The following is a 26,520-nucleotide window of genomic DNA, read 5'->3' as shown; positions in this document are numbered from 1 at the left end:
GCAGGCTTGGAGAACAAAGGACGAATAAACATGTTATTTACATTGCATGCTAATTTGATTTAATCTTGTATTTTTGTGAAAGATGTGGTTTTAAGTTTATTTGACTAATTTAAGATGCCTAGTGGTGTAATGGTTGTGGTGGTCTCCAAATGTCAACTCTAACTGGTCTGAACTGTTTTGTCAGAATATATTTTTATTAATGACTTTGAAGTACCCGTTTTAGTGGCCATTTAAGGTTTATTTCTCCCAAAACAAGTAATTAAACATAAAGAATGCATGCCTTTCTTCCTATGGTTCATAAAAAGGGGGGAAATCATGCAGACCCAGGTGCATGCTGGACTTAATACCTTCTACCTGTATAACCACAGGTGCCCACATGATCACAAGAAATACCAGTTATCCAAAAACTAAATGGGCTGAACCAGCTAATAATTAAACTAAACACATGACCTGAAAAGATATTTCTGTAAGTCTAATCTGTATAAAGAAAAAAAATCTATAATAATCAAATTGTATACAGTACTACATATTATTAGTAAAACAGCAACAAATAAATAGCTCCTACAGCCTTATCTCTCATAAAGTTTGTGACATGGTAATGTTTCTATTGAAGTTACCTGTCAAAAGGTGCCCCCCCAGGCGTTCACCTGTGTGTGAGCACCAGTAGATAAACTTACAAGTTCACACCACACCTCTACCTGCAGTTTGTGGTAGCAGAGGGAGATCCCGCCCTCTTAGCTCAGACTCAATTCCTATTGGTCCGCGGGGTGAGTGAGTGATGCCAGTGTGGAGCACCTGGTAGTCAGTCATCGGCGGTGTTCTCAGTGGAGCTGCGTACAGTGAACCGACCGCACAGCAATGCGGACGAAGAAGGGCAAAAACGAGGGGAATAGTCCGGTTTACTCCAACAACCCGGCGGGTCGGGGCTTTGCGTGGTCGTGAGGCAACACTTAACTGGAATATCGCTCTAAAACCGCAAAGAAAACGACATAAAACTGACTTGGAAGCAGCTCCGGGGCGGATATTTTCCCGACAAAACCCTCAGCCACAGTCCCAGCCTCGGTCGTGTGGAATAGTCGGCTAAAAGAATGATTGCTTGATATTTTTATACTATCTTGTAGCTTTTTTTTTTTTTTCCCTTGCCAGTACCGTTTCCCATTTTTATACAGACTCGCTATGGTGGACTCCCCTACCATGAAGAAGACTTTTGTGGTCCCAGACATAAAGCCATTGGATCTGTATGACTGTACTAAAGCAAAAATATGCGCAAGTGTCGGATGGCTTTTGGCGAAGTCCTACGGCAGTGCAGGTAGGTTGTGGTGGAGGCTGCAGGCCTGGGGAGTTAGAATAATGTTCAGAGAGGTCGCATGAAGACCACAAACATTTTGTCGTCCAGCGGTGTGTTTATAATCTGTTCAGCAGTGTAGCGAAAAGCACATGCATGTTAGGGGAACCACTGTGTGTATAGCTCAGCGGTTTTCAGCACAAAGAGACGCATATGAAAGGGGGACCACGCACGGTATGCATTTTTTGACACATGTCATTTGTTCTCACTCAATGTGTGGTCACATTTTCTGGGTATGTGTGTGTCAGAGAGACAGGCCTCCTCCCTAGGCCTTATCACGCTAAACCATTTTGTCGTATTTTCCAGCCGCCAGGCTTCAGACACAAATTGCAGGCTGCTGGATATGTTTTTAATCCGGTTACACAGGCACGGCACATGGGGCGTAGATGGTTTTCGGAACCATTCTTCGCCATTGGTGATGACAGCACCCCCATAGTAGCCTATGTGAATACCACTTTCTTCCGTAATTCATAATCAGGATCAAATAGCTACGTTTAATATCCTATTGTGCACTGAGTAAAAAGACCGTAATGCCCTCTCAGTCTGTCAGAGGGCTTCTTCTTCTGTTAACCTCAGTCAGCAAACCTCAAGAGGCGCTTGTTAGGAACCATCCTCTATGATGCAAAACACACCCACCAAGAAAATGATTTTGTTGCATAGACCACACCGGTACGTATCATAAGACATGGTTTTGCCTTCAGGTTTCCTGAGACAAGAACAGCACCAGCTCCGAGCCTGAGGTGATAACAAGTCTCGTCTTTGTTTTAAAATCCAATCTGCTCAAGATTAGATCTCACAGCGAACACATCAAAACAGTCCTGTTTGAGTAAGGCTCGATGACGTGCCTCCTTTCATTTCGTTTTAACCGTATGTTAGATTACACTCTAATGATAGGGCACTGTTTTCAAGGTAATACTGGTACATTAACATAAATAGGCCCAAAACACCCATCCTGATTCCTGTGATGTGCATGTAAATGAATGCTCAGAGGTTAATGGTCAAGGTTTTAACTTCCAGGCTTCACTCAGTTTCGGCTGGAGAGGAGGTGAACTCTGTTCAACTTCAACATGACTTGCATGTTACACAATCCCAAGCTTTGGGTCCAGCACTACAGGCTGCTACAGCCTCTGTGTTCTGTGTTTAGCACCTCAACCACACCCTCTGGTCAAAGTCACTCTACAAGCCAAGCTACAGTAATACCAGTACCAAAGACTGTGTTGATGTGTATAGTTTTTTGTCTAATCAGCTGAGTGGCCTTACAGATAGTTTTCTGCCAAGTCAAGATGACATCACCATTCCCCTCCCCAAATCTCTGCTGGGTGGAACAACAGATAGCACAGCATGAACTAGACCGGGTCATCTGGTCTACTGTTCTTCCAGGTCACTTAACCCTAATGATAACAATAGGCAACATGTTTAATCTCTGAGTCACTGTGAAACATAATAGACTTTCACGTGGACTAAACACTGTATACATCTCAGGTCTTTATTTAGACACAGGAATGATTAACGGTTAGACGCAAGCTTTTAATGGGCATTGACAGACTGAATGACAAAGTCAAACCAAATCTCAAGTCGAATACAGGTAATCCCTAAATGAATCCATGTGCATCCATGATAATGTAAAAGTTGTTCACAGGCTTTGACTGAAATACCCATGTTGGCAGTAATAGATAAACAAACAGTGAGGGGAACAAGTGCACCAAATACATTTTAAGAGAAAGATTGTCCCAAAGTGTTAAATTAACCATCTCTGTTAGATTTACAATCAACAACCAAGCTGCCTAAGTCTAACCTTTTGAAACAACAATTAATTCATGTCATATTCACTAAATGTTGAAGAAATGAGCTGCAGCAGTTGTTTTTCTTATCTGCTCCCAGGAGCACACAGAACCATCAGTGTGCATTGTGGGTGCTGCTTATAGGTGTTGTTTGATCAGCCCAGTAATTCCTTTCATAATGATATTGTTAAGAATCAGCATATGGTCTCATTATTACATGCTCTAATAAGACTGGGCAATATATTGATATTATATCGTGATCATGATATGGCATACATGTTGTCTAATCTTGGTTTTAAAGGCTGCATTAAAGCTTAGTGATGTAATTATCTGAATTTACCAGGCTGTTCTAACCATACTTGCCTGTACCCACTTAGTCAATGGATAATTTGATGTAAAAATACTTTTGAAGAGATTTCACAATATTGAGGATATTAATTGTTTTATCCCAAGATAGCCTAAAAATATTGCAATAATTTACAGCCTTTTACCCAGTGCACTGCTCTGATATAAAGTTATGTAGTTATGGGTGGTTTATATATATTATAGAGGTCAACAGGTCCCCTTTTTGACACTAATAGACTCATTATATTTTCTACATTTATTTTACCTGTGTGTGTGTGTATGTGTGTGTGTGTGTGTGTGTATATATATTTAACAACTTCTTCAACTGTAGCCACTTGACGGCTCCGTACCAAGACTGTGTTTCATGATCTTTTTTAATACCTTGACATATAGTTTGTAAACAGTTTTTATGAAGTTGAGACACATGTTGTTCAGCAAAGGTGTGATTAATGATCTGCCCTTGTTGTTGCTTAGTTGGATGACTTGACAGATCATTTGAGGTTGACACAAACTCGTTTTAATGATTGGAATGAGACCAGAAGCTCTTGACTACCGGTTTGGGTCGGGAGAAACCTGCTCATACAAACTGACATGTTCATAGGGATGATTTATGTGAATTCCTTCCTTCAGTTTTCTTACTGAGTCCATGATACTAATACCAGTTTTACGTTTTTGCAGGTAATCCATCTTTAAACAATTTAATTGCCACTTGTGAAACTGATGGCCAAACATAAACATCCTGATATTTTTCTAGTAATTAAAAAACAATCCATCTGGTACCCTCATGTTTCAAATCTTGTGCTTCCTTTGCATGTTAGCTCCACCCAACAACAAAGCTCTTCCTAAATACTTGAATCCTGCTGGAATGACTACTCATCCTTTCCCAATCATTTGTAACTAGGGTGAGTCAACAAGGGACGAGGACCCGAGGAGGATGTTTCCTTGTTATTAATGTTTGCTCAAGAGGTAGGACGGCCTGTTGATATAACATACAAGACTTTACTGGGAGAAACGCTTTGATACAGTTACTGAGTGGCACAGTCTGTTTCAAGATAACGTGATATTTCATGAGAGAAGTAATTTGCAACACCACACAGGCCAGTGTAAGATAAAGAATAATTTACAAAGATCTGGCTGAGAGTGTCTAACTTAAGTTCAGTACCACAAGGTGGACACTTGCCAAGACAAATGCATCTGTTGTCACTCTGTTCATCTAGAGTGATACAGTGCTGTCCCATTAGATTCAACAGGAAATGCTTCTGTGTATATTGGTCCTTAATGCAATTTAAAGATACAGTGGTTATGTCATACTCCAGCGCTGTCAGGGGTGATGTGTTACAGGATACACAGGGCTGTTAGGGATGGCATGTTTACAGTAAGTGAATCTAAAGGGAGATAGGACACACTTCATGGGTAGTGCCTGAAGTGTTCTTTTGTTTGTTTGTTTTTCATTTTAAGGACAGAGAGTCAGAGGTTGGTTCCAGGGCTTCAAGTAATAATTTTACTCACTGATTTTATTGATTATTGTCTCAATGAATCTTTCAGTGAAGTCAGTTCTTTGGTCTGTAAAATGTCAGTGAAAAATGTTGTTTAATGTTTCCCAAAGTGCAATATAACATTCTTTAATGTCTTGTTTTGTCCACTTCCCAAAGATATTTAGTTCAGTGCAGTGAAAATATTCACATTTAAGAAGCTGGACTCAGAGAACTTCGACTTTGTTTTCCTGAAAAAAGTACTGAAATCATTTAAATGTCATAATAGTTGTCGAGTAATTTAATAGTTGGCAACAAATCTATTAAACAATTAATCACAGCAGCTCTAGTTTGTTGTTCAATCAAATACATAAGCATTGTTAATTTGCATGCATGTATATTTCTCAGTTTCAGCAGGTACTGAACAGATGAATAGTCCAATCAGTTAAGATATTATTATCAGAAATGGAACAGCACAGTCTTTACAAGTAGTCAAGGTTTCAGGCAATCTCTTCCAGTCTTGTCGGAGACCTCTAAGCTGTTGTGTTTATACTGGCATTAGTATTTCACTCAGAACTAGTGGTCACATGTAGGGTAGGGCGTTAACATAGTGCCTCTCACCACTGCTAGATTTTGGGGCAACAGAACAGTGCCTGCTTTGTTCTAAAAATGAGAGCAGTTAATCTTCTGTGTTTGATCGTTTCCAGCACATGATAAAGATGGTCATAGTTGAATTTTAAGCATTCAGAAATCACGGCCAACAGCCTTATCAAACACATGTAATGATGAGTTATTCGCATTGTAAAATGTTCCCCAGAAGTAGCATAGAAAAAAAATAAATTGTCATAAAACAGGATTTTTGATTGTGCAGGTATGTAGGGGTGCATATGACCTGAGGGTGAAAAGGGCTAATTTTATCTTCCTGCTATTTTGCTTATCTTGCACACTTCTGCATATCTAAGGTCTGATTAATTATTTAATTTGTGTCAGGGTTCCTGAAGAGTTCCAGTACGCTTTCTGATGGTTTATGTTGTCAAATCCAGCATGTTTTGCTGAACTGCTGCGTTATTAATAGAGAGAACTACTTACTGTGCACTGTTACTGTGACAACCTTCTTGAAATGCAGTGCTGATTGTTCCTCTTAAATGTAAAATGAGAAGGGGTGGGTGTTGAGGTCTCGCCTGACCTTGTTTTCCCCAAAGGACCCAGCTTGGTTTAGATGGCGGTTAATTTCAACCAACATTTGTTTGGATGTGTTTTTGTTGCTGTGTGTCTGTTGATTGGTGTCCCGACACGTGTGGCATTGTCTGTGTCACGACCAGCACACTAGCTCGATCCATCAATGAAGTAGGACACATGGCTCCTGTTATCAAGCAGTCAAGGACAGATAGGAGGATAACACAGCTAAGCGGACTATAGCCATGATGGCAAGCTGCATCAATTCTGCTATAGTTCTTTAATTGATCATTTGACATCATTTTTTGCTCACCATTGAAATGTTGCTGCAGTCTTTAATTTTTTTGTGATCTTAATAACAGCAACAAGGTGACCAGGGCCATAGCCAGGATTTTAGAACTGCTGAGGTCATGCCCCCTTACCCCGTCCATCCATTGAGAACATTTTCAAGACTAAAATGCAGAGAAATCTGTGCAGTTCTATCAGACTTAATTAATTTTTAAGTAATTTCACTTTTTAAAACAATGAAATGGTTCATAAAACATTTATTATGATTATTTATTGCCCTAGCTGTTAAAGGTTAAAAACATAAGTTGCAGCTCTCTAACAGCAATCCAAATAATGTTTATAAATTAACTACACAGCATTTACTTCCAACTTTCCAACATAAATTGCTAATAAATAGTTTATGAATTTAATTCCCTCAACAGTGAAATAACTATTAACAAAAGTTTGTAAACTGTAGCTCTAACATTTTATATGATATGTAATTGTTTGTTTTAATGTTACCACCAATATTAAGATTAAGATATCAAAGACATGACCTCGCTGTCCTCAGTGGTAGCTACAGCCCTGAATGTGACAATGCTGTAGAAAACGTTTGCTTTACTGTGGGGGAGATAGTCTGTTCAGTTGCAGTATTGCATAAAGATAGCTCTTTTTTGACACATGTATCTCATCTTCCATGCTGCTAGCTGTAACTCACCTTACACTATGTACAATACTTCACCCAAAGAAGAGCCACATGAAGCAATTTGTCCAGTCAGTCAAGCCATCTAGTTCGCTACATCATTGTATTTGTACATTCATGTAGCATGGATCTGCACTTCAGTGAGGCTGAAAAGGAGATTGTGGATGCCTTCCAGATCAATCATGGTCTAAAATCATCAGATCGCCCACTGCTATTTCATCCTGCTCAGGAAGGTAAGAGGTCAGCGACCACACAGGCCACCTGCTGGTGGGAGGGATTAAGTCTCTTGGCCAAAATCTCCTCAGTAGATCCCAAATGCTTACTTGGACTTTTCTATTTGCAGAGCAATCTCTCTGTTCACCCACACTGATAATGCTTTAGTCAGACCAATAGATAAGCACTGACCCTTTGACTTGTGGAAGTGACAGACAGGTTGTTGCTCCAGTTTATGCAAACACACAAGCGTTTGTTTTGAATCTAAATATTTGATGGCAACATTTCCAGAGGCATGTCATTTTTTATTTGCTTGAGACTGCCAACTGTTTTTTTAAATTTCCTTCAAGTCCTTACATTTTTTTTGAACAGTAGGAGTAAACTTTATCTAGCCATTCTTGGTATTTTTTTTATCTGCAGGTTAATGGTTTTAGAAAGATGTATATGGATGCGCCACATCAAATGTGTACTCTTGCTTGTTTCCAGGACATAATGTGACACAGAAAGTCTTCATGGCCTGACTTCTCATAGGCAAATTGCTCTCATATCGGTGTCTTTCATCTCACTGAGTTGTGGCATTTGCATCCTACTTTGCCTTCTGGGGGAAGTTTTTCTTTTTCTCTTTTTTTTTTCATCACGTCATCGTAGGAAGACATTTTGCCCCCGTTTAGACATAGGTGTACATTTTGGTTGGTGAGTCACAGTGTTTACAGCACTAAAGTGAACATTGTAGTTTTGGCACACAGGAGCACACAACAAAACGGGCCATGTGGCGTGACATTGTCTGACAACTATCATGGACTGAAAGTGAGAGACAGAGAGCGGAGCATTGTCTAACCTCTAAAGCTGGGCGTTTTGTTTTGTTGTCTAATGTCAGTGGATCCATTACATGACTTTATAATGATACAACAACAGTGACACCTCCCATGTAATAACCCCTTTGTTTCTCTTTAAGGCCAAGTCTTAGACGATCATAAGTTTCTCCTTTCTTTTTTTCACACAGACTGCTGGTTTTTCAGATTGTCAACTTTTTTCCCTGCAGGCCCTTTAAAACAGTGAAAAGCTTATTCTAGTGTGTTTGCACAGTAACACAGGGTATTGAGTTTGCTGCTGTTTTAGACTGGATGCAGAGAAACCAGTTTCACAGGGTGTGCGTCTGCTTTAGGTTTTTAGGATAATGTTTGCTGCGATCAGGAAGACCAGTCTGAACAGATTCTTAAACAGTCTTCAGCTATAGCTACCAATAGAACCACATGTTGCCTTACTACGCCTTGATCGGATTTGAGGCAGAATTTCAGCTATGTCATTTGCTTTTAATGGTTTTGAGGTTGTAGGCTTTGAACAGGTTGCTGGTTTCTACCACTGAGACTTGCATCATCTTTGTGAAGATCGGAAGGAGCAGTTTTCACTGAAGCTTTGTACAAAAAAACGAGGGAAGAAACGAGTGGCAGAGCATCTTGTAATCTGCAGATGCCAACCTCTGAGCCTATCATGCCCCACTGACCTTCATGCTTGCTCTGCTCTACTCACTCATATGATTATAGCCCTGGGGTATTTACCAGCTGTCTTCATCTGTTACCAAACCTGCAAGGGGGCAGGTTTACATATCAGCAACAATAGAAAATGCACATGTAATAAGCTGGAATTAAACTCTTTTTTTGTCAAAAAATTGAATTGAAATTGATGAATCCATTATCAAAGTAACTGATGATTAATTTAATAGTAGCACCTGCTACTTTAGGAACATATTTAACTGTGTCTGTATGTTTTGTCTCTTGGTAGAAAATGTCCCTGCAGAGCTGCGTGACCCTTTCTACTGTGACCAGTATGAGCAGGAGCACCTTAAACCACCAGTCACACGCCTCCTGCAGTCCTCAGAGCTCTACTGCCGCACCTACAGCCTATTACTGGGGGGCATCGGAGCCGAGGAACAGCCCAAAGACAACGCCACCCTGATGCAGCTACTCACTCAGAGGGGCATAGTCTCCAAAGATCAGGACACACCGGTGACAGATGCAGACCTCCGACATAAACCCATCAAAATGGTAATGTTTTGTTTTGGTTTGGGGATAGTAAACACATAGGGGATAACCTGACACCAGTCTGGCATGCGGTTTTGTGGGTGGTGGCCTTCTGGAGATGTCATAACCGCTGTTTGTTTAGGAGCTGCTTTCACCCTAAAGGAGTGAATGTCTCCTCCCGTGAAACCAGATGCTCTGCTATTCAGGAGTCTGTAGAAAGCAGAAGGGGTTGAGGGGGCTTGGTTGTTGATATAGGCGCTTGTTTATGCTTTGATTCGAGGGATTAAAGGACATCAAAAAGACCCCCACTCTTTCAACCCCGCCCCCCATTTCCCCTATGCTGCCCCCAGCTGATCCAAGAGGGATGAGTGGATCCAGCTGCTGAGACCAGGGCGTTCATTGTGACACAAGGGACGACTACTTTAATTCCAGGGTGTGAGAGGGAGGGAGAGTCTAGATTCAATAGATGGTCCAGATCAGCTGCAGAACAATGGCTAAACAGTTCTGGTGAAACCTTAGATACTCCATTGAGAGAATACTCTGGGCTGACTCAGTGAGTTAAATCAAGAGAAACTGGTTTGTCCTCTTAGCCCTTGACAATGGATCTCTCTCTCTCTGTCTGTCTCTCTTTAGTACACCCATAACATAGCCCAGAAATACTTGAGCCTACAGATAACTAATTTTATTTTCAAATTAGAAACCGTAAGAGTCTAAGAGAGGAGAGGCTTCCCAGTTTACAGCTTTTCTGCTTCAGCTGACGCAACAGCCCAGTGCAACTCAATTTTTTAGTATTTCTACACATGCACATTAAGGCTGTTTTTTCAAGTCAAGTCTCCAAGGAGCTGCATGGATGGCGCTGTTGTCAGGTGACAGCTGTTTGCTCCACTGCTGCTGTTTACTGGCTGCTGCAGCAGGTGCAACACTGCAGGTGCTCTTGTGATTATGAGCTTAATCGTATGCTTATAAAGGTGTGCATACCTTGGTACATTTTCTAAATCAAAAAGTGAATGTGTATGTGCGCCAGCAATATATGACATTTGGATGTTAGTTAATGTACTACTCTGGTATCTAATACAGAATATCTTATATAAAAATGAATGTTAATACTGGTGAAGTTGTACTTTGGAAGCTGACAGATTGGTTGTTTTGCACAGATAAGTATGAGAGATACAATACAGGAAGAAAGCTGCTGAGGGCAGAGTAGAGAAGGTTCCTTGAATGGGGAATTCCTTTCTGTTTATTATGATCTAGTAGTTTGCCTTATCCTGTTCTAGCTTACACTAGTTTACACACGTCATAATTTAACTATGCAAGTCTATGTGTTTATTTTGACACCATCCATTTTTGCCATCCATTTTAGTAATTCTTAGTGCTGTTAATTCATGGTGCATTATGGTGAAGGGTTTTGCTACAATCTACAGCCTACAGCATGTCTCATGCACCAAATATGAGGTTATCTAGTCCTTCTACTAGAGGTTTTGTCTTAAACCCACACCTGCTTGGTCTGTGTCCATATTAACCCTTCAGCCCCAGAAAATGTCTAATGACAGTAGGTCTCTGTCATTCACGATGACCATGTCAGTTGTGTTTGCACAAATCTGTCTGCTTGCGTGCGTCTCAGTTCTGGGCAATGCTTCCAGGCCAGCCCATGGATATCTCAGCTGTAAATCCTCATCATTAAACTCTTATTTTGGCTGTTACTGTTAATGCTGCATTTGCTGTTTGCTGATTTGGTGTATGAGACTTCCAGTAGCTGCTTGGCAGCTCTCTGAGCTTGTCTGCCACTGACTGGCACTGTAGCTACAGTGTGGCAAGCAAAGAAAGTGGGTCATGCTGCAGCAGCATTAGAAGGATGGAGCATCAGTGTGGGTCTTGGCCAGTAAACGGCTTTGGAGCAGCAGCAATCTGCTGCAGCGCTGCTGTATATTAAAGCTTCACATATCTGTGTCAGACCAGAAGCTAACATAGAGTGCATGTGCATAAAAGTATGTTGAGTCATTCTTGTTGCTCACCACTGCTTAATTATGTACTGTTTGTTACTTTTACTTTGTTGTTAATGCATTGCACAATTTACATCTTTTGTGTTTATTGTGAATAACTATGAAATTTGGCCCATGTCTACCTCCAGAGATGTAGCTGGTTGCTGCAGCAGCATTAGTGCAGACCACTAATGACCTGCTCTATAAAACTACACTGAGCTTGTAGCACGGCAAGGCAAGAACAGTCAAATCTTGCTTCTCCAAAAACATATAAAATTGTACTATATTAATTATTTTCTTGATCAAACTGTTCATTGATGCCCAATGAAGAAGCTTTCACTGTTTGTCCCTGCTTCTAGACCTCGACAGTTCTGGGTTAGAAAATGGGGTGAGCAGGTCAGATGAGCTGTCAGGTCTGAACTAAAATAATTCAACCAAATACTGTATGCTCAGAAAAGACAGTACAATGTATTTATTCTCATGTCTTAATCTTATTATATGTTTATAACCTTATATCTATAACCTTTTGAATTGTCTAGAAACATGACGCTCTGAAGGTTAAACTGTGTACATACATGTGTGAAATATGCAATATGTATTTAAAAGTAGAATTTTTAGGTATTACTTGCAATTCCCGAATGTAGTTCATAATAGGTTGTGATGTCCTGTAAGCCCATTCATGTTGTACTTATTTGTAAACATGACTGACATGAATTTTAGAAACTTTGCTTTCGCATTATAGATATTGCGACAGCTTCTACAAAAAAAAGGCATTGAACATCACACATTTAACTACCATTATGTATTAAATTTAGCACCTGGATAAATATTAATACATCTGCTTTTTCCCTACTGTAAGAATGTGTACTGAGGGTATGAAGTTCCTTCAAAACAGAGAGTCGGTGGTAATACAACCCAAGATAGCATCAACATCTATACAGGCCCGGGTTACCCTGAAAGAAGTGCTTTGTTGATGACACACACGGTCTCAGTAATGAAGCCACCAGCTACCTCCATCCCCTACGTGCTGTGTGTGTGTGTGTGTGTGTATATATATATATACGTGTCTTTGTGTGTGTTGGTGCCCCACTGGTAACTGTCCTTCTGGTGGTGCCCCAGCCCAGATTAGAGATAATCTGCCTGCAGACTGAACGTCATCATCCACGATTGGATGACACGCCAGAGATGACCACTGACTCACCATGCACCCAACATGTCTCACAACAGCAACATCACTTGTTTAATATATTGTTGGTTGAGACGGTTGAATACTTCACACAATTACCCATTTCAAACAGTCTGCATTGAATGCATAACTTAATACGGACCTGCTATTATTTTTTTATGGCTCTCGAGACGGGAGCATTTGTTCCCACAGTGACAAAGCAAGTCATGTAGCCATAATGCAGCTAACCCTCTTCCCGGTCCCCTGTTGGTTTTAGATAGGCACTGACACTTGGTCTTAAATCATAATGCTGTGTTGGCAGGTTTCTGGTCAAGTGAGCATCACTCAGGAGCTTAGTTGGAAATAGAAGTGGCAGACTATCAAAGGCACTAACCATCATGTTAGACTATTTGTTTAGCTTTGGGCCTTAGCTGATGAGAAACTAATGTGGAGTTAAACTATCGACCATATGTTAAATTATTTTTGTGTAAAGCTGCTCTAGGTTCGTTTTTTCTGGTTTAATGCAGTTTCTATACATATCAGTGTTCATAATACATGTGCTCTGAGAGAACCTCCTGTCTAAAATCCCCTGCTGGGCCTCAGACCTGCCTGATCCCCCTGTTTGTCTCCCTCAGTAGGCACCAGGCCGGGTAGGGGGATGGGGACGGGGTTAAGTCATATTTCAGACATAATCAGATTTTGCCCTCATTGTTATCTTACCTAATGATCCGCAAGATGTCTTTGCATTCTTTGTTTGACTCAGCTGTTGACATGATTATGCAAGCAGATTTACCAAATAAAAAATAACGATTTTATGTTGGCGGGGGTTAATTGATGGGGTATTAATTTTTCCTCTCACTGTTACATCAGTTTTGAGGGGTGCTAACTGTTTGCTGGCTGGATGTTTCCGAGCAGAGAGCCGGTGCTAAGCCAGGGGCACGGAGCAATGCTGCGGTCAGGCTTGTGCTGAGATGCATTGTGGGTCAGCTGGTTGGTTGTTATGGTGATCTGGCAGGCTATGAGCTGGGTGCTCATGAGTTGCTCCTCTCTCCCCTCTCATTAGGGAGACTTGTGATTTAGCTTAGTGAGCTCTCCTGGGTCTGCAACGGGAAATCCACCCCTTCTTCTTCTCTTCTTTTTTATCATGAATTACCATCCACTCTCTCCTCTGAATAACTTCTGTGCAGCATGACAACAGGGATGACCACTTTCATGAGGTCTGTCATTGTATTTGTTCATCTGCTCTCATTGTGCCTCAGTCATCCTGTCTCATTTCACACTGTGACAACAGCTCCAACCTATGATTACTGTTTGTGGCTGAATGCAGAAATATGTTAGTACCTTAAATCACTCTTATTTTCTTATGGAGTGAAACATGGCTACTGACAAATTCTAGCACAAATATACACTCTGTGTCCGCTTTACTCAAATTTAATGCAAACCAATTTAGCAGTTCAGCCATAAATTCTGCCTTTACGAAGATAGTTTTGCTTCGCTTTTACTTGCGCTGTCATAGTGGTATTGATTCAACCACTGTTCTTTCAGATTGAGATCCTGGTTTGCAGTAATGTTTAACCAGACTGCATTATATTCTTCTATAATGTTTTTTCTATCCCACTGACAAATATAATGTTTGAAACACATTTCAATATAACGCAGTCCAGTATAACAGCCCCACAAACAGTTACCTCAGTCAGCTGAATACAACTTCAGTAAAAGCGACACCATGCTTATCACTGAGAAAAGCTTTCAGTGCTGTCTTTTGCTCCTGTTTCTCCACAATTCTGATACAACTAATGCTACAACAGTGTCTGCGCTAACCTCTCTAGGAGCCGCCATTGTTGTTGTCAAACAAACAGTTACATCTCTTACTGGTCATCACATCTAAACCATGTCTGTAGCTGCCAGTTCTGCTGTGTGTTTGGCGACAAGCACATACTTTGAAGCCTTGGCACAAAGGATTTGCAAAAACACATGATCACTGGATTTCGCAAATCTAGCTGTCTTGCAAGGTGACATTATAAGCTTCATGAATGTAACGTGTGGCGAAGCTGCTGGACCAGATTGCATTTGTTGTGTAGTTGTACCTGTAATTCGTGGCCAGGGAGTGTATACTACAATATGGAAAATGCACATAAAAAAAAATTCTGTGAATGTTCATAACAATGAATTTTGTTTTGGGCAACAGAATTTTGCAGATACAGTGTGTTTGTATCGTCACAGTATAGAAGTTGACATGAAATGGAATTGAATTTGTGCCCAGACCTTCTGTGTTCCACTTATCCCTGCTCTGAATCAGTCAGATTGTTGCTCGCCCTGAGACTCCCTCGTCCCTGTTATGGGGCCATTTGTCCCCTTCTGTACTGCAGACATTTTCATTGAACAGACAGGTCATGTCACAGACACACAAGCAGCAACTCTAGTCTTGGCACCAGTGCTGGGAGGGCCGGCCTGCCAGGGCCACACAGCTCCCGGTGACTGACTGAAGCACATCCACAGATATTGGCCCAATGATATCTGACAAGGCTTTGCTGGCATAGCCCACCCTGCCCGCCCCAGCACTAGGTCTGCCCAGGTCAGCACTTTACATCAGGGTTGAGTAGGCAGACATGCAGAGAGGGCTCATGCACGCAGCTGGACTGCCACCAGCCTCCATCTGGGACAACGTAAGAGGTTAGAGTAGGAATGTCTGGCCCCTAAAGTGGAATTTGTAAGTAGTAAAAGGGAACAGGCACTGATTTGCACAGATTAGGCTCAAAACTGAAGATTGGAGATTGAAGGAGCAGCCCCATGACAGGAATGTGTTGTTTGTGACCTGTCTGCCTGCTCTGTTGGTCAGAATTAATTATTTTAACAAGGAGCTTGTTGCTGTTGTTGCAGAGAGGAGCTCCAGTACTGCTGTTGGATGGCAACTAAGTGATACAGATAGAGGAGACAAAGAGAGATTCTACATTCATAACATTGACTAGAGTAGGAGAAGAATTATGAATAACTAACAGTGTCATGTCTTGTCTAATCAATGTCTGAGTTCCTGTTTACAACTTTATTTACCAGCTACTGTGATCATCCTCAATATTACAAGAAAACAAAACTAGTCAACAGGACAGGAGTGCTGGATTTATCATGAATAAACTCTACAATTGATTTATTATTTGCCAATCATCTATGAATTAAATGTAGTCAAAATGGTTAAAATACATGAATGATTTACATAATACATAGTTCAGACATGTGAAGTACGGCTTGTTGCAGCCCCATGGCACAAACAGAGCACAACTTCTAATGAGCTAACAGGTTTATAGAATTAAGGCGCTCTCTCTGACTGAGCTGATAATGTTGTCGGTGCATTTTAATGGGCTCTAGCCATTAGAAAGGGCTCTGTAATGGCCTCTCAGGTATAAGGAAATATTCTTGTGATTATTGGATACAAATGCTTAGAAATGTCACATGTATGTAAGCAAAGGTTCTTGATTGTGTCATTTGTGTGAGAAAAAAACACATCTGAAGTAGACAATGTCTGACAAAAACATGTTCATAAACCTAAACTGCAGAAAGGACCCAGAGCACCTGTTTCTTACAGAGAATGCTGTTCATTGTTGTGCTTCCTGGTGATCTAGTTACACGTCATTTTATCCTGTAGTCTGTTACACATGAGTCATACAGCAATATTTCACTGCGCAATAGGGAAGCATGCTGGAGAGAAGGCAAATAAAGGTAAAGCAGTTTAGGAATGACAGTCCTGGGACACACATGTTATCATGTTACAGGTCGATTGCCTCTTTAATGATTGTACAAACATGGGTCCAAAGTTCACCCATATCTACTGCTGTGAGTTTACTCACTTAAAACTCTTGTCTGTGTTTCTGCTGACTCAGAGCTGGCTTCTGGTGACCTCTAGAGGTTGCTGCTGGTAAATACTGGTAGGGCTGCTGCAGTTAGAGGTGCTCTCTGCTCTGCAGTTAGCAGTGACCTGCTAGAGCAGAAAACAAGTCAGTGTCAGCATTATTCTGTTAACTGTGATTGATTGATGCTGTCTGGCCTCTCCGGCCCTCGTGGTGTATGGTGCTCCCTCTGACAGTTCTTCCTTCTCCCATGTGATTGGTGCAGAGTGCTCACTTGGCAGTGATCGATGCCCTAATGACCGTGGGAGCCATGGAGACGGTGACTGCGGTGAAGACGTGTGGTTCCACCGAGCTGCTGGGTGGAGCCTCCAGCTGGGAGGATGCTCTACTTCACTGGGTTAATATGGTAAGGAAAAGGCCACACAGAAACTATGCTTTCTTCAAGCAAAGGTCTGTACAGGATCCTGTCAGAAATGACTCTGAAATCCAGATGTTTATCTTGTTCCGAGCTCTGTTGTAGATGATCCAGTGCCTGTTTAACTGCAGAATAAAGAATTCTGTAATTCCTCAAACCACTTTGTCTTAAGACCACTGAGGAAGGGCTAGAAGGGAAGAGAAATTGATTGAAAAATAATCACCATCTTTTTATGATAATCAGTTGATTTTCAATGTAACTTTAATGCAAAAATTTGAGCTTCTTTTTTGTCTCTTTAATATGGAGATTTTTTTGTTTTTATTTATAGTTATGATTATTTTGTGTTATGGACTGATAAAACAAGATATTAACATTCATCACCTTGGATGTTTTTTTCCTCTTTAATGACATGTTATAAACTAAACTGTAGCAAATAGATTAATATAGAAAATTACTATCAGATTAAACAATACCAAAAAACAATTGTTAACTGTATCCCTATAGTGTAGAACCATGATCTCTGTGTTAAATATATATTGTCTTCTTGGCATGCTTTCAGTTAAACCAGAAGTTGAAAGAACGTACCGATGGAGCCCAGAATGACACTTCTCAGGCCATAACGGACCCCCAACCTGTTCAGCCCTCTGTGAGTATTGGATTACACGTCAAATGTATTTCCAATGTTTATCAAAAATCATTATAACCAAACACATGATAATCTTTCTAGGATTATGCACTCAGTGCCTGTGTTGTGGCTGTGTGCTGTGTTTTAAGCTCATATTGTTCTGCTGCATTTGAAGGTTTTTTTACCCATTAGTGCTCTACAAGTACAGCCGGTATTGGTTGACACAATAAGACTAAGTCTAGCTTCATCGCTTTGTCAACAAGGTTGTCTTCACAGCTGTCGTCACAACCCTTTCTCCTGTTTGTCTAGTTCTTCCACTGTAGGCTTAATACCTCTCCTTGTACTCCTGTTCTCCATTTCCCTGTCTTTCTCTATTTCCTGTCCCTCCTCCTCTCTGACAGTGTCCTACTCGCTGGTACTGGAAACTTGTTCCTGTAAGTTCCCTCCTTTCCTCTGCTCCCTCCCCCTGTCCCTCCATCCCTCAAGTGTCTTCATCCAATTTATCAGCAATTATCTGATGGTCAGGTGTGTTTTTTTTTTTCCCTCCATATGCTGGTGTGGGAATGCCAGTGTGCATCGCATCCTAGTTTACATTGAATTGCACGTCACAGCATATATGTCATAGGGCGGGGTGCGAAAGACATTGTTTGACACACGAGTGCTGCATGAATCACAGTTGGTACTGAAGCAGGACTTGAAACTGGCGTGTGCAACCGGTTCCTCTGGTCCTCTGTGCAACAGAGGTGTGTGTGTGTTTTTGTGTGTGACTGGCTATGGGGGTTAACAGAGGCAGGCTTCTAGTCACCAGGTCCCTGCTGACAGCGGGCTGTTTGTCTATATAATGTCATTGTACCTGAAACATTTTTTCTCTCGTGTGCCTCCTGAGACCCTCACTTGTCCCACTTTCTCCTGATGGAACCTTCCCTTGTTCTGCTCTGATTAATTCACTCCTTCTGCATCTGCCATTTGTTCAGCTCAACTCTCTCTAGCGCACATTAGCATGACCTTTATTTGTCCTCTCTTCTTACATCCATGCTCCAGTTCTTTTTTTTTCTTCTACATTTTCTGTTGTTTCACAGTTCAAACTGACTTTATAGTATCAAACTCTGTTTGAGAAACCTTGACTTTGATGATGATTTTAACTTTAACTAATACGTCAAAGGTACCATGAAGGTCACACTGACGTAATTGTTTGTCATGTTTTGTTATTGTTCTTTTTTAGCTCCGTTACAGGAAGGATAAAATTCAGTCCAAACAAAAGCCCATTTTTCCATCTGTGAATGAAGTGAAAGACCTCTCCAGTGGTTGTGCTGTTGCTGCAGTCATACATTACTATTGCCCTGGCCTGCTAAGACTTGAAGGTACCAACAAACACTGTAACCACAAACAGCTTTTTAGTACTTACTCTATTATTCAGTTCAGTGTAACACTTTCTCCCATCTTTCTCTATAAGATGTTTGCATGAAGGAGTCCATGTCTGCAGCAGACAGCCTGTACAACCTGCAGTTCATCCGTGAGTTCTGTGACAGCTGTCTGAAGAGCTGCTGTCACTTGGCACTAGAGGACATGCTGTACACACCACAGGAGCTTCAGGTACCTGATCATGATTCAACTGATTGACTCACTGACACATTAACAAATATCTTCAGTACTGTTTTCTTGATGACTGATGTATTCTGTGTGATTTGTTCAGCTCAACTTGCTGAGCTTCTTAGCAGAGCTGCTGAGCTGGTTTGAAGTACGAAGGCCAGAATTTGTTCAGCCAATAGACACGTTGGGTAAGTTGCATTAAAATTGTGGTCCTCTGTAAGACTGTGTGATCATGATATTGAATATCTGTTATAAAGTCTTGTTGGGGGTTTTCTTTTTTGTTAGATGGATCCACACCCGTAACACCAAGTGGCTTGAGTGGTAACAGGTACAGAAAAATATGATTTTTCCTTTTGTAGTTGTCTGACATAATTTTGGATTAAACACTTTGAACTGAGAAGTTGTTTTTCTGCTGTACAGTACCTCCCCATCTATCTTCAAGAAGCCTTTCCTTCCCATTTCTTCTCCTGCTTCAGGTAAGATTACATCATCATCACATGGAGCTCCAGTGTTTTGTGTATGTTTATCTCATTTTGCAATCTGCTTTTCCTATCTCCCTCAATCCTCGTTTGTCTTTCAGTTGTGTTTCGTGTTGTATGATAGCCTTGTCTTTTTATTTTAATCGATATTTGAAACTTTATGCATATTTTTTCCTTTTTATTGGTGTATTGCTTGGTTGTTTTGTGCATCCCTGTGTGGTGTGCATGCCTTTACGTGTCTGTGTGTGTGTCCCATTGTACTCAGGATCTTTGACTCAGTCTACCTCAATGTCTCATATAGAAGGTGTTGGAAAGACATGGAGCAAGAAACCTCTCAGGTAGGGTCCATGTGTTCAGGATCACTTAAACAATGTCTTTTTAACTTATTTTTATTGTACTTATTGTGCTTTTCTTTTCTCTTCAGTCGCCCCTTGTCTGCAGTATCCTTCAGCATTCCGTTTGGCCTGGACAGTGATGTGGACATTGTGATGGGCAACCCTGTGATAACCCGCTCTGTGAGCTCAGACCAACTCAACCCAGCAGGCCAAAATCTGACCAGGGTGCCCTACACACCTCCTGAAGACCTCAGCCATTTACTGAGTAAACCCCCTGGCCCCAATGGTCCACAGAGAGCTTCCTGGTCCACCCAGAGTCCCAGTATTCCAAGAGTGGCAGAGGAGAACGGCCTTGCAGCAAGTGAAACAGGAGAGCTCCCTACCATTGAAGAGGCGCTCCAAATTATCCACAACGAGAGCAAGATGGAGCCACGTTTACACCCTGATGGTGCTCCTGATGGCTTCTACCTCCACTCTCCTGATGACCCCGCCAGTTCTAGACACAATTTACCTAACTTGGCACCCATCAGCTGCTCTGCCCCTTCACGCTCAGGAATGATGTACCGGCCCACAGGAGAGTCCAGAGAGCCCACACGCACCAGAAACGCCTCCGAATGTTCACGAGATGATGACTCAGTTTTGAGAGACGGCAGTGTGGACTCAGATGCATCAGAAGACCTACCTAAGGCCCAGTCCACTCCAACCACACCAGCTGCTGGTGCACATGCTGCTAGAGGCAATGGCAGAGAGGTGTCTGACAGTGGAGTGAAGATGACCAGCTTTGCAGAACGCAAAAAGAAGCAGATTATGGATTCCCCCAAAGCCAGCAGCCCCACTTCTCCTCAGATGACCTCATGGGCCCAGAAGTCTGAAGAAAGCCCCAGCAAGAGCCCACAACTCAATAATGAGATGTCTGAGCTGGGAGTTCGGCTTGAAGAAAAGCGCAAGGCTATTGAAGCCCAGAAAAAACGCATAGAGGCCATTTTTGCAAAGCACCGGCAAAGATTGGGGAAGAGTGCCTTTCTGCAGTTAAAGAAGGAGCAGCGGGATGACGAGGGTGGAGGAGAAGGGGGCGATGGTCAGGTCAGCACCTCATCCACAGAAGAAGACCTCTCTCGCTTGACACTGGAAGAAAGGCTTGCTAGAATGGAGGAGGAAGAGCAGCAGGAACAAGTTGAACAGCACCTCCCAGTGGAGGATGAGGCTAATATCAAAGAAGGACTTCAGCCCAACAAGCAGGTACTGAACTCCAAAGAAAAGGCAGGTAAACCAGGAGGGAAGGGTGCAGGAACACCTGGTGAGAAAATGGTAGCTCCCCTAGGGGACTATAACAATGCTGTATCTAAGCTGACTGCTGCTCTCAGCTCCCTGCAGAGTGACATGCAACGACTGACTGAGCAGCAAAACCAGCTAGTCAAGAAGAAATCTACACCTTCCACCAACAATACATGGGTTATTCCAGCCAGCCCTAAAACCTCCACCCCTGCCCCTGCACGGCTGTCGCGAGAATCCACCCGAGACTTAAATTCAGCCTTCTCCTCTCCCTCTCCATCCCGCAGAATCCAAAACCACACCACTCCTCCTAAATCTCCTCATGTCCATCGTAGAGCCCAGTCTGCACCCCCTAAAAGCCCTAAACACCACCAACAAAGTCGTACTGTGGACAATAAAGTCCCCACCCTGTCGAGGGTCATTGCGCCACCTCAAAACGTGGACCGCATTCCTCACCTTCGTCGTGTAAATCCGTGGCAATCGCAAGTCCAGACATCGTCCTCCTTCTCCATTGGTGACTCTGATAGCTTAGATGTGTTGCGCTCATCTGGACCAACTCCTGTCCCCACTCCCACACTGACCCCTGTACCCACTCCTGCCCCGACTCCCCGTCCTCCTGCAGATGACGCCCTGTCAGAGGTAGGCTCCCTTGACAATCATAGTATATTTAGCATGGACCTGGATGCCGGGCCATCGCATGGCCCTTTGAGTAGAAAGGAAGGGCTTGTAGGTGGGGGTTGCAGCTCTGGTGCCCCATCAGAGTGCTCCTTTGAGAGTGATGCCCCTGCAGCAATGATGAATGGCAAACGAGGTAGCCTGATAGAGATCTCGCTAGCTTCTCTGCGAGGAGATGGAGACGAGGATGACCAAGTACCTGATGCTTTCTCAGACTCCATGAGTGACCGGACTGAGCCAGAAATGAAAGGAGGAGTTGGATTCTTTTTCAAGGTAGGTGACTCAGTGTTTTTACTGTGTGTGCTATTCTATAAATGCTCTTGTATTGCTGATGCATCCAGGGCTCTTTGCTTCTGTCTTTATTATTAGGATGATACTGAGCGACCGGAGGATGAGATGGCCCAACGTAGAGCAGCTTTGTTGGAGAAACAGCAGAAGAGAGCAGAAGAAATGAAAAGACGCAAACTTGAGCAGGAAAAAGAAAAAGAATCAAAGTGAGAACCTTATTTGTTCAAAATCTGAAGGTGACTGTAGTCAGGTATTTACGGCATATACGTTATGATGGGAAGCATTGATTGGTCTGTTGTACTTTGTTTAGTGAATTAGAGAAATTGTTGACATTACTTGTCTGAAATGTAAATCTCGAAGATTCTATGGTTGGTTTCACAATGTAAATGTCACATTAAAAGTTTTACACATTATGGTCCTGTACTTTAGCAAGCCTCAGTGGATGATCATCGAGGGCTGGGGTAATAAGAGTGAGGACAGACCCCAAACCCCAGGCACGCCTCCAGCCTCCCATACCCCACCCGTAGAGGGGACTCCCCAGCGCAGAGGTGACTTTACTAGGCAGGAGTATGAGAGGAGACAGCAGCTGAAGATCATGGAGGACTTGGACAAGGTGCTGAGGCAGAAACCCACCACGGTCCGAGGTGTCAAGAAGCAGAGACCCAAGACTGTGTTCAGAGATGACTCGGTCCTCTCTCATAGCCCTGTCAAGGGTTTCATGGGTAAATAGTTCTGATGTTTGCATGGGTCTTAGTCATTCTATGCCCTCTTCCTATTCTGTCATATATTTGGTTTCTCGGTATAATTTCATTCTCTGTTGCCATTTTTTTTCCTTCTAGGCACAAGATTGAACAAGGTGTACTCCCACTCAACCATGAACCTGTCCTCTATGGCTAATGATTCTGGAGGCTTGACTGTCAGGAAGTCTCCCAGGTAACCTGCATCGTGACGGTTGCTTGGATTTTGTGAATAAATTCTTTGAAATTCGGAGGCACAGGGTTTGGTCGAAAAACAATGCTGTCAAAGATTAAGCAAAAGTAGCTTTGAATTTTGATGTCGAAATCAAAAGCTGGATATGTGATTGTCTTCAGTATATTTGTCCTCCCCACACCACCTGTATGCACAAAGACAATCAACTGTCTCGTGCTGGAGGTTGCTTCAACAGTGTTAGTGATATTGGGTTTATTTTCTTCTCCAGCAATCTGTTATTGATTTGTTTGAGAAGAGGATTTACTCATGGGAAAGACCTAATGACACTGCCAGAGATCGTTTATTGATTTGTTTGGGAGTAGAAGTTACTCTGGACAGATTTGAGAAACCAAAGTTTGTACCAAACTGAAATTCTATCTTTTATTGTTTAATGTTGAGTCTGTGAATGGTGTTATTCTATTATTAAGTTAGATTATTTCATTTTTGCTCAATATTATTTGATCCTAACCCTAATCTGCCAAAGTCACTGGGACAAAGTCACAGTGTTAACCTCCCCCTGTCTTTTGAAAGAGTTTGAAACTGTAGCCTAAATAACAGTTGTCAGGGTATAAAACCAATGATCTGTTAATCTTTAGAAATACAGATGAGATAATGGTATAGGCATCAGTGCTTAACAATCAAATGCATTTCCTATAATAAAATGAAGTTGTATAAATTCACTAATCTCCTTTTATTTTCTTCCTCTAGCCGTTCACACTCTCCCTCCCGGCTAATGTCACCAAGACGACTGAGTGGTCAGAATGGAGAGAAGGACTGGGAGAATGGATCCACTATTTCCTCACCTGCCTCAATCCCAGAATACACAGGTCAGTGACACATTCCTAACTGGGAGATTATAAAAAGTGTTATTTTGTTGTGTTCCTGACATTTAAGGTGTTTTGTCTTGCAGGACCAAAGCTGTACAAGGAGCCAAGCTTTAAGTCCAACAAGTTCATCATTCATAATGCTATCACTCGCTGCTGCCTGGCTGGCAAGGTCAATGAACCACAGAAAAACAAGATTGTAGAGGTACGCTATGTCCACAAAGAGGTCCTCGCTTACTAGGCTAAAAGTGAATCAGATTTCAGTTGGCAGCCGCTCTTATTTTGTGTTTTTCTATATATTTATTTTTTGTTTTTCCTTCTTCTTTCTCCCTCTTTAGGAAATGGAGAAGAGCTCGGCCAACCACTTTCTTATCCTCTTCAGAGATCACAGCTGCCAGTTCAGAGCTGTTTACACCATGAACCCTGAAACTGAGGAGATGGTACGGCTCACTGGCATTGGCCCACGGATCATTGCACCTGAGATGGTCGAGTCCATTTACAAGTACAGCTCTGACCGCAAGCAGTTCACTGTCATCCCGTCCAAAACCATGTCCATGAGTGTTGACGCCTTCACCATCCCCGGTCACTTTTGGCAGAAGCGCCCAGGAACTCCTAAGAAGCTTGGCACCCCCAAATAAGACATACCCAGGATGGGTGTTAAAATTCAGGGAACTAACTCCCAATTTGACCCCTATTGTCCTCTATTGTGGCCAGTGAGGCACTTGAGTTTGTTTATTACCCAGTTAGACTAGCAGTGGACAGCATGACTGATCAGGCTTTTGGCCAGCTACCAACCTGGACCCCGAGAACAATCCAGTCGACTCTACTTGCCAAGAGAAAGGGCCAATCACTCACTCATTCAGCCAATGTAGTTACAATAGTTTCTCTCTTGAGAGCATCTGATTGGCTCTGCCTGGTCAACCTAGATTGTAAAATGTAATGCGACTGATTCTGTTGGGATGAAGAACTCTCTTTACCTTGCACCCTGCCTCCTCATGCCTTGCCTTACCCTGCCCCTGGGGTCATTTTTGCGACTCTTAGGTAAGAAAAAGAGGGACAGCCACACTGCCTTTGCCCACACAACAGTATTTTGGGCCAGAGTAGTTCCCATCCCTCTCATTTCTGCTTGCTTTTCCTTTTGCTGCCTTTTCTTCTTCTTCTTCCAGGGCTCAGTCTCTCTCCAGTCTACTGAGATAAGTGGCTCGGCTCTCAGTAATTATAGGAGATCTCAGCTGAAAATTAATAGCAGGTAACACTGCTCTCATATGAATGTAGGACACACACTATCCACTCATTCCATTCAGGGGTGTTTTCACTGGTTGGTCATAATCAGAACATAGTGCGTGATTCCTCTGTGGGCTGCACTGGTGGTGGCTACTGTGGTTGCACACCTAGAAACTGCCTGTGCACCCACAGTTCGTGCGTTCCACTCCATTCCTACTCTCCTTCAGCTGTAGACATCTGGATGTTTTTTTTTATACTATTTTGACATGTTTTTGCTGGACAAATTGCTTCAGCCTTTCTGAGCTGAAAGAAGAATGAAATTCATGTGACTTTTTCCTCTTAACTGGCTTTCTCATTTTCAACAATGTGATGAATTGAAATGTTATCTGAGCTTATCTTGAAAAACAATACTGGAAACATGAAGGAGGGCTTTATCACATTTATCATTACTTGGATACAGCTCTGTGTGAAAATGATAATCAATGCTGATTTAATATATACTGAATGCTGATTACTTTGATTTTTTTTTTTTTGACAATGATTTGTAAAAAGTAAGTTGACCTTTGTAAGCTACGAATAAGCTAGCCTGCTGCTTAAGCATTAGTGACAAGTATGTGTGGGATGAGAATGAGTGAATGAGAATGAAAAGAAATTGTCAAACAGCTGAAAATTGCTGAAACCTTTTGTCGAGGGATTAATAAATCCTTTAGGTCACTAGGAGTCTGTTTCGTATATGTTTCCCTGTTTGTGTGCCCTGGCATAGAAACAGTTTCTCAATGAAGTATCATTCCGGACTGTAGCAGCCCTCATCTTCCCCACACAGTCTCTAGAGACTCCTTCATGCATATCTGGGGGAATGTAAAACTCTGAGCTGTTCTTTTTTTCCAGTGTGTCCACACTATTAGCTGAAACACTTGACCCTGCAATTGCTTGTGATCAGGCCAATATCGCCACTAAATCTGTGTGAAATTGTCCTACTTCCATTCCTTTGCAGTCTTTAGCACTACAGCAGCCGCCGTGGCGCAGCTGTCTTCTCTCAATTCACTGACTGCCTCCAACAAATGTGTTGTTTGAATGAGATTTAAAACAGATGTACAAAAAAATGTCAAGCAGACTTTAGGAATAATAGTATGATGATTGATTAAGTGTGAGTGGAGGAGTGCATATGAAAAGTGGATGTTTGTATTTATGTCTTTGTAAGAAGAGTAGTATGTGGTAGTAGAACACTATATTTTGATTCTGTGCAATTCTTCCCTAGAATCCCCCCACGTCACCCAGAGGTGTATTTATTTGGTTTGCATTAGATGGTGCATTTGATGTTTAGGTTCTACATATGTTTCTTTTGGTTAAGGTGGTAAATCATTCATTCATTTCATTTAAGTTGTCATAACATTTATGTTGTTTTCTTTCTTTTCTGTTATCAAATCTGTGCCAGCACATTATGTATGTTCATTTCATAAACTGACTTTCCTTGGCAACTGGACCAGAAAAATAAAAATCCTTTTTAAATCATCA

The 26,520-nt window shown here is 42.0% G+C and overlaps 1 protein-coding gene across 3 annotated transcripts; it reads left to right on the top strand.

The window, feature by feature from the left end:
- Positions 1-816: 816 nt before the first annotated feature.
- Positions 817-26,520, top strand: camsap3 (calmodulin regulated spectrin-associated protein family, member 3). Of its 3 annotated transcripts, none has more exons than XM_037088531.1 (18): positions 817-1,309; positions 9,085-9,347; positions 16,575-16,715; positions 17,284-17,370; positions 17,751-17,783; positions 18,572-18,710; positions 18,803-18,942; positions 19,043-19,127; positions 19,225-19,267; positions 19,360-19,415; positions 19,720-19,756; positions 19,843-21,973; positions 22,070-22,194; positions 22,418-22,710; positions 22,828-22,921; positions 23,666-23,784; positions 23,868-23,986; positions 24,120-26,520. In XM_037088531.1, the coding sequence occupies exons 1-18, from the start codon at positions 1,177-1,179 to the stop codon at positions 24,417-24,419; spliced, it is 4,338 nt and encodes a 1,445-aa protein (XP_036944426.1). In that variant the 5' UTR covers positions 817-1,176; the 3' UTR covers positions 24,420-26,520. The 3 variants fall into 3 exon arrangements, with proteins under 3 accessions (XP_036944426.1, XP_036944424.1, XP_036944425.1); XM_037088529.1 differs by having other exon boundaries at positions 19,684-19,756; XM_037088530.1 differs by lacking the exon at positions 17,751-17,783 and having other exon boundaries at positions 19,684-19,756.

The sequence above is a fragment of the Acanthopagrus latus genome, chromosome 23 (assembly GCF_904848185.1).
Source record: "Acanthopagrus latus isolate v.2019 chromosome 23, fAcaLat1.1, whole genome shotgun sequence".
Classification (NCBI taxonomy): Eukaryota; Metazoa; Chordata; class Actinopteri; order Spariformes; family Sparidae; genus Acanthopagrus; species Acanthopagrus latus.
This window is presented reverse-complemented; position numbering and strand designations above follow the sequence as displayed.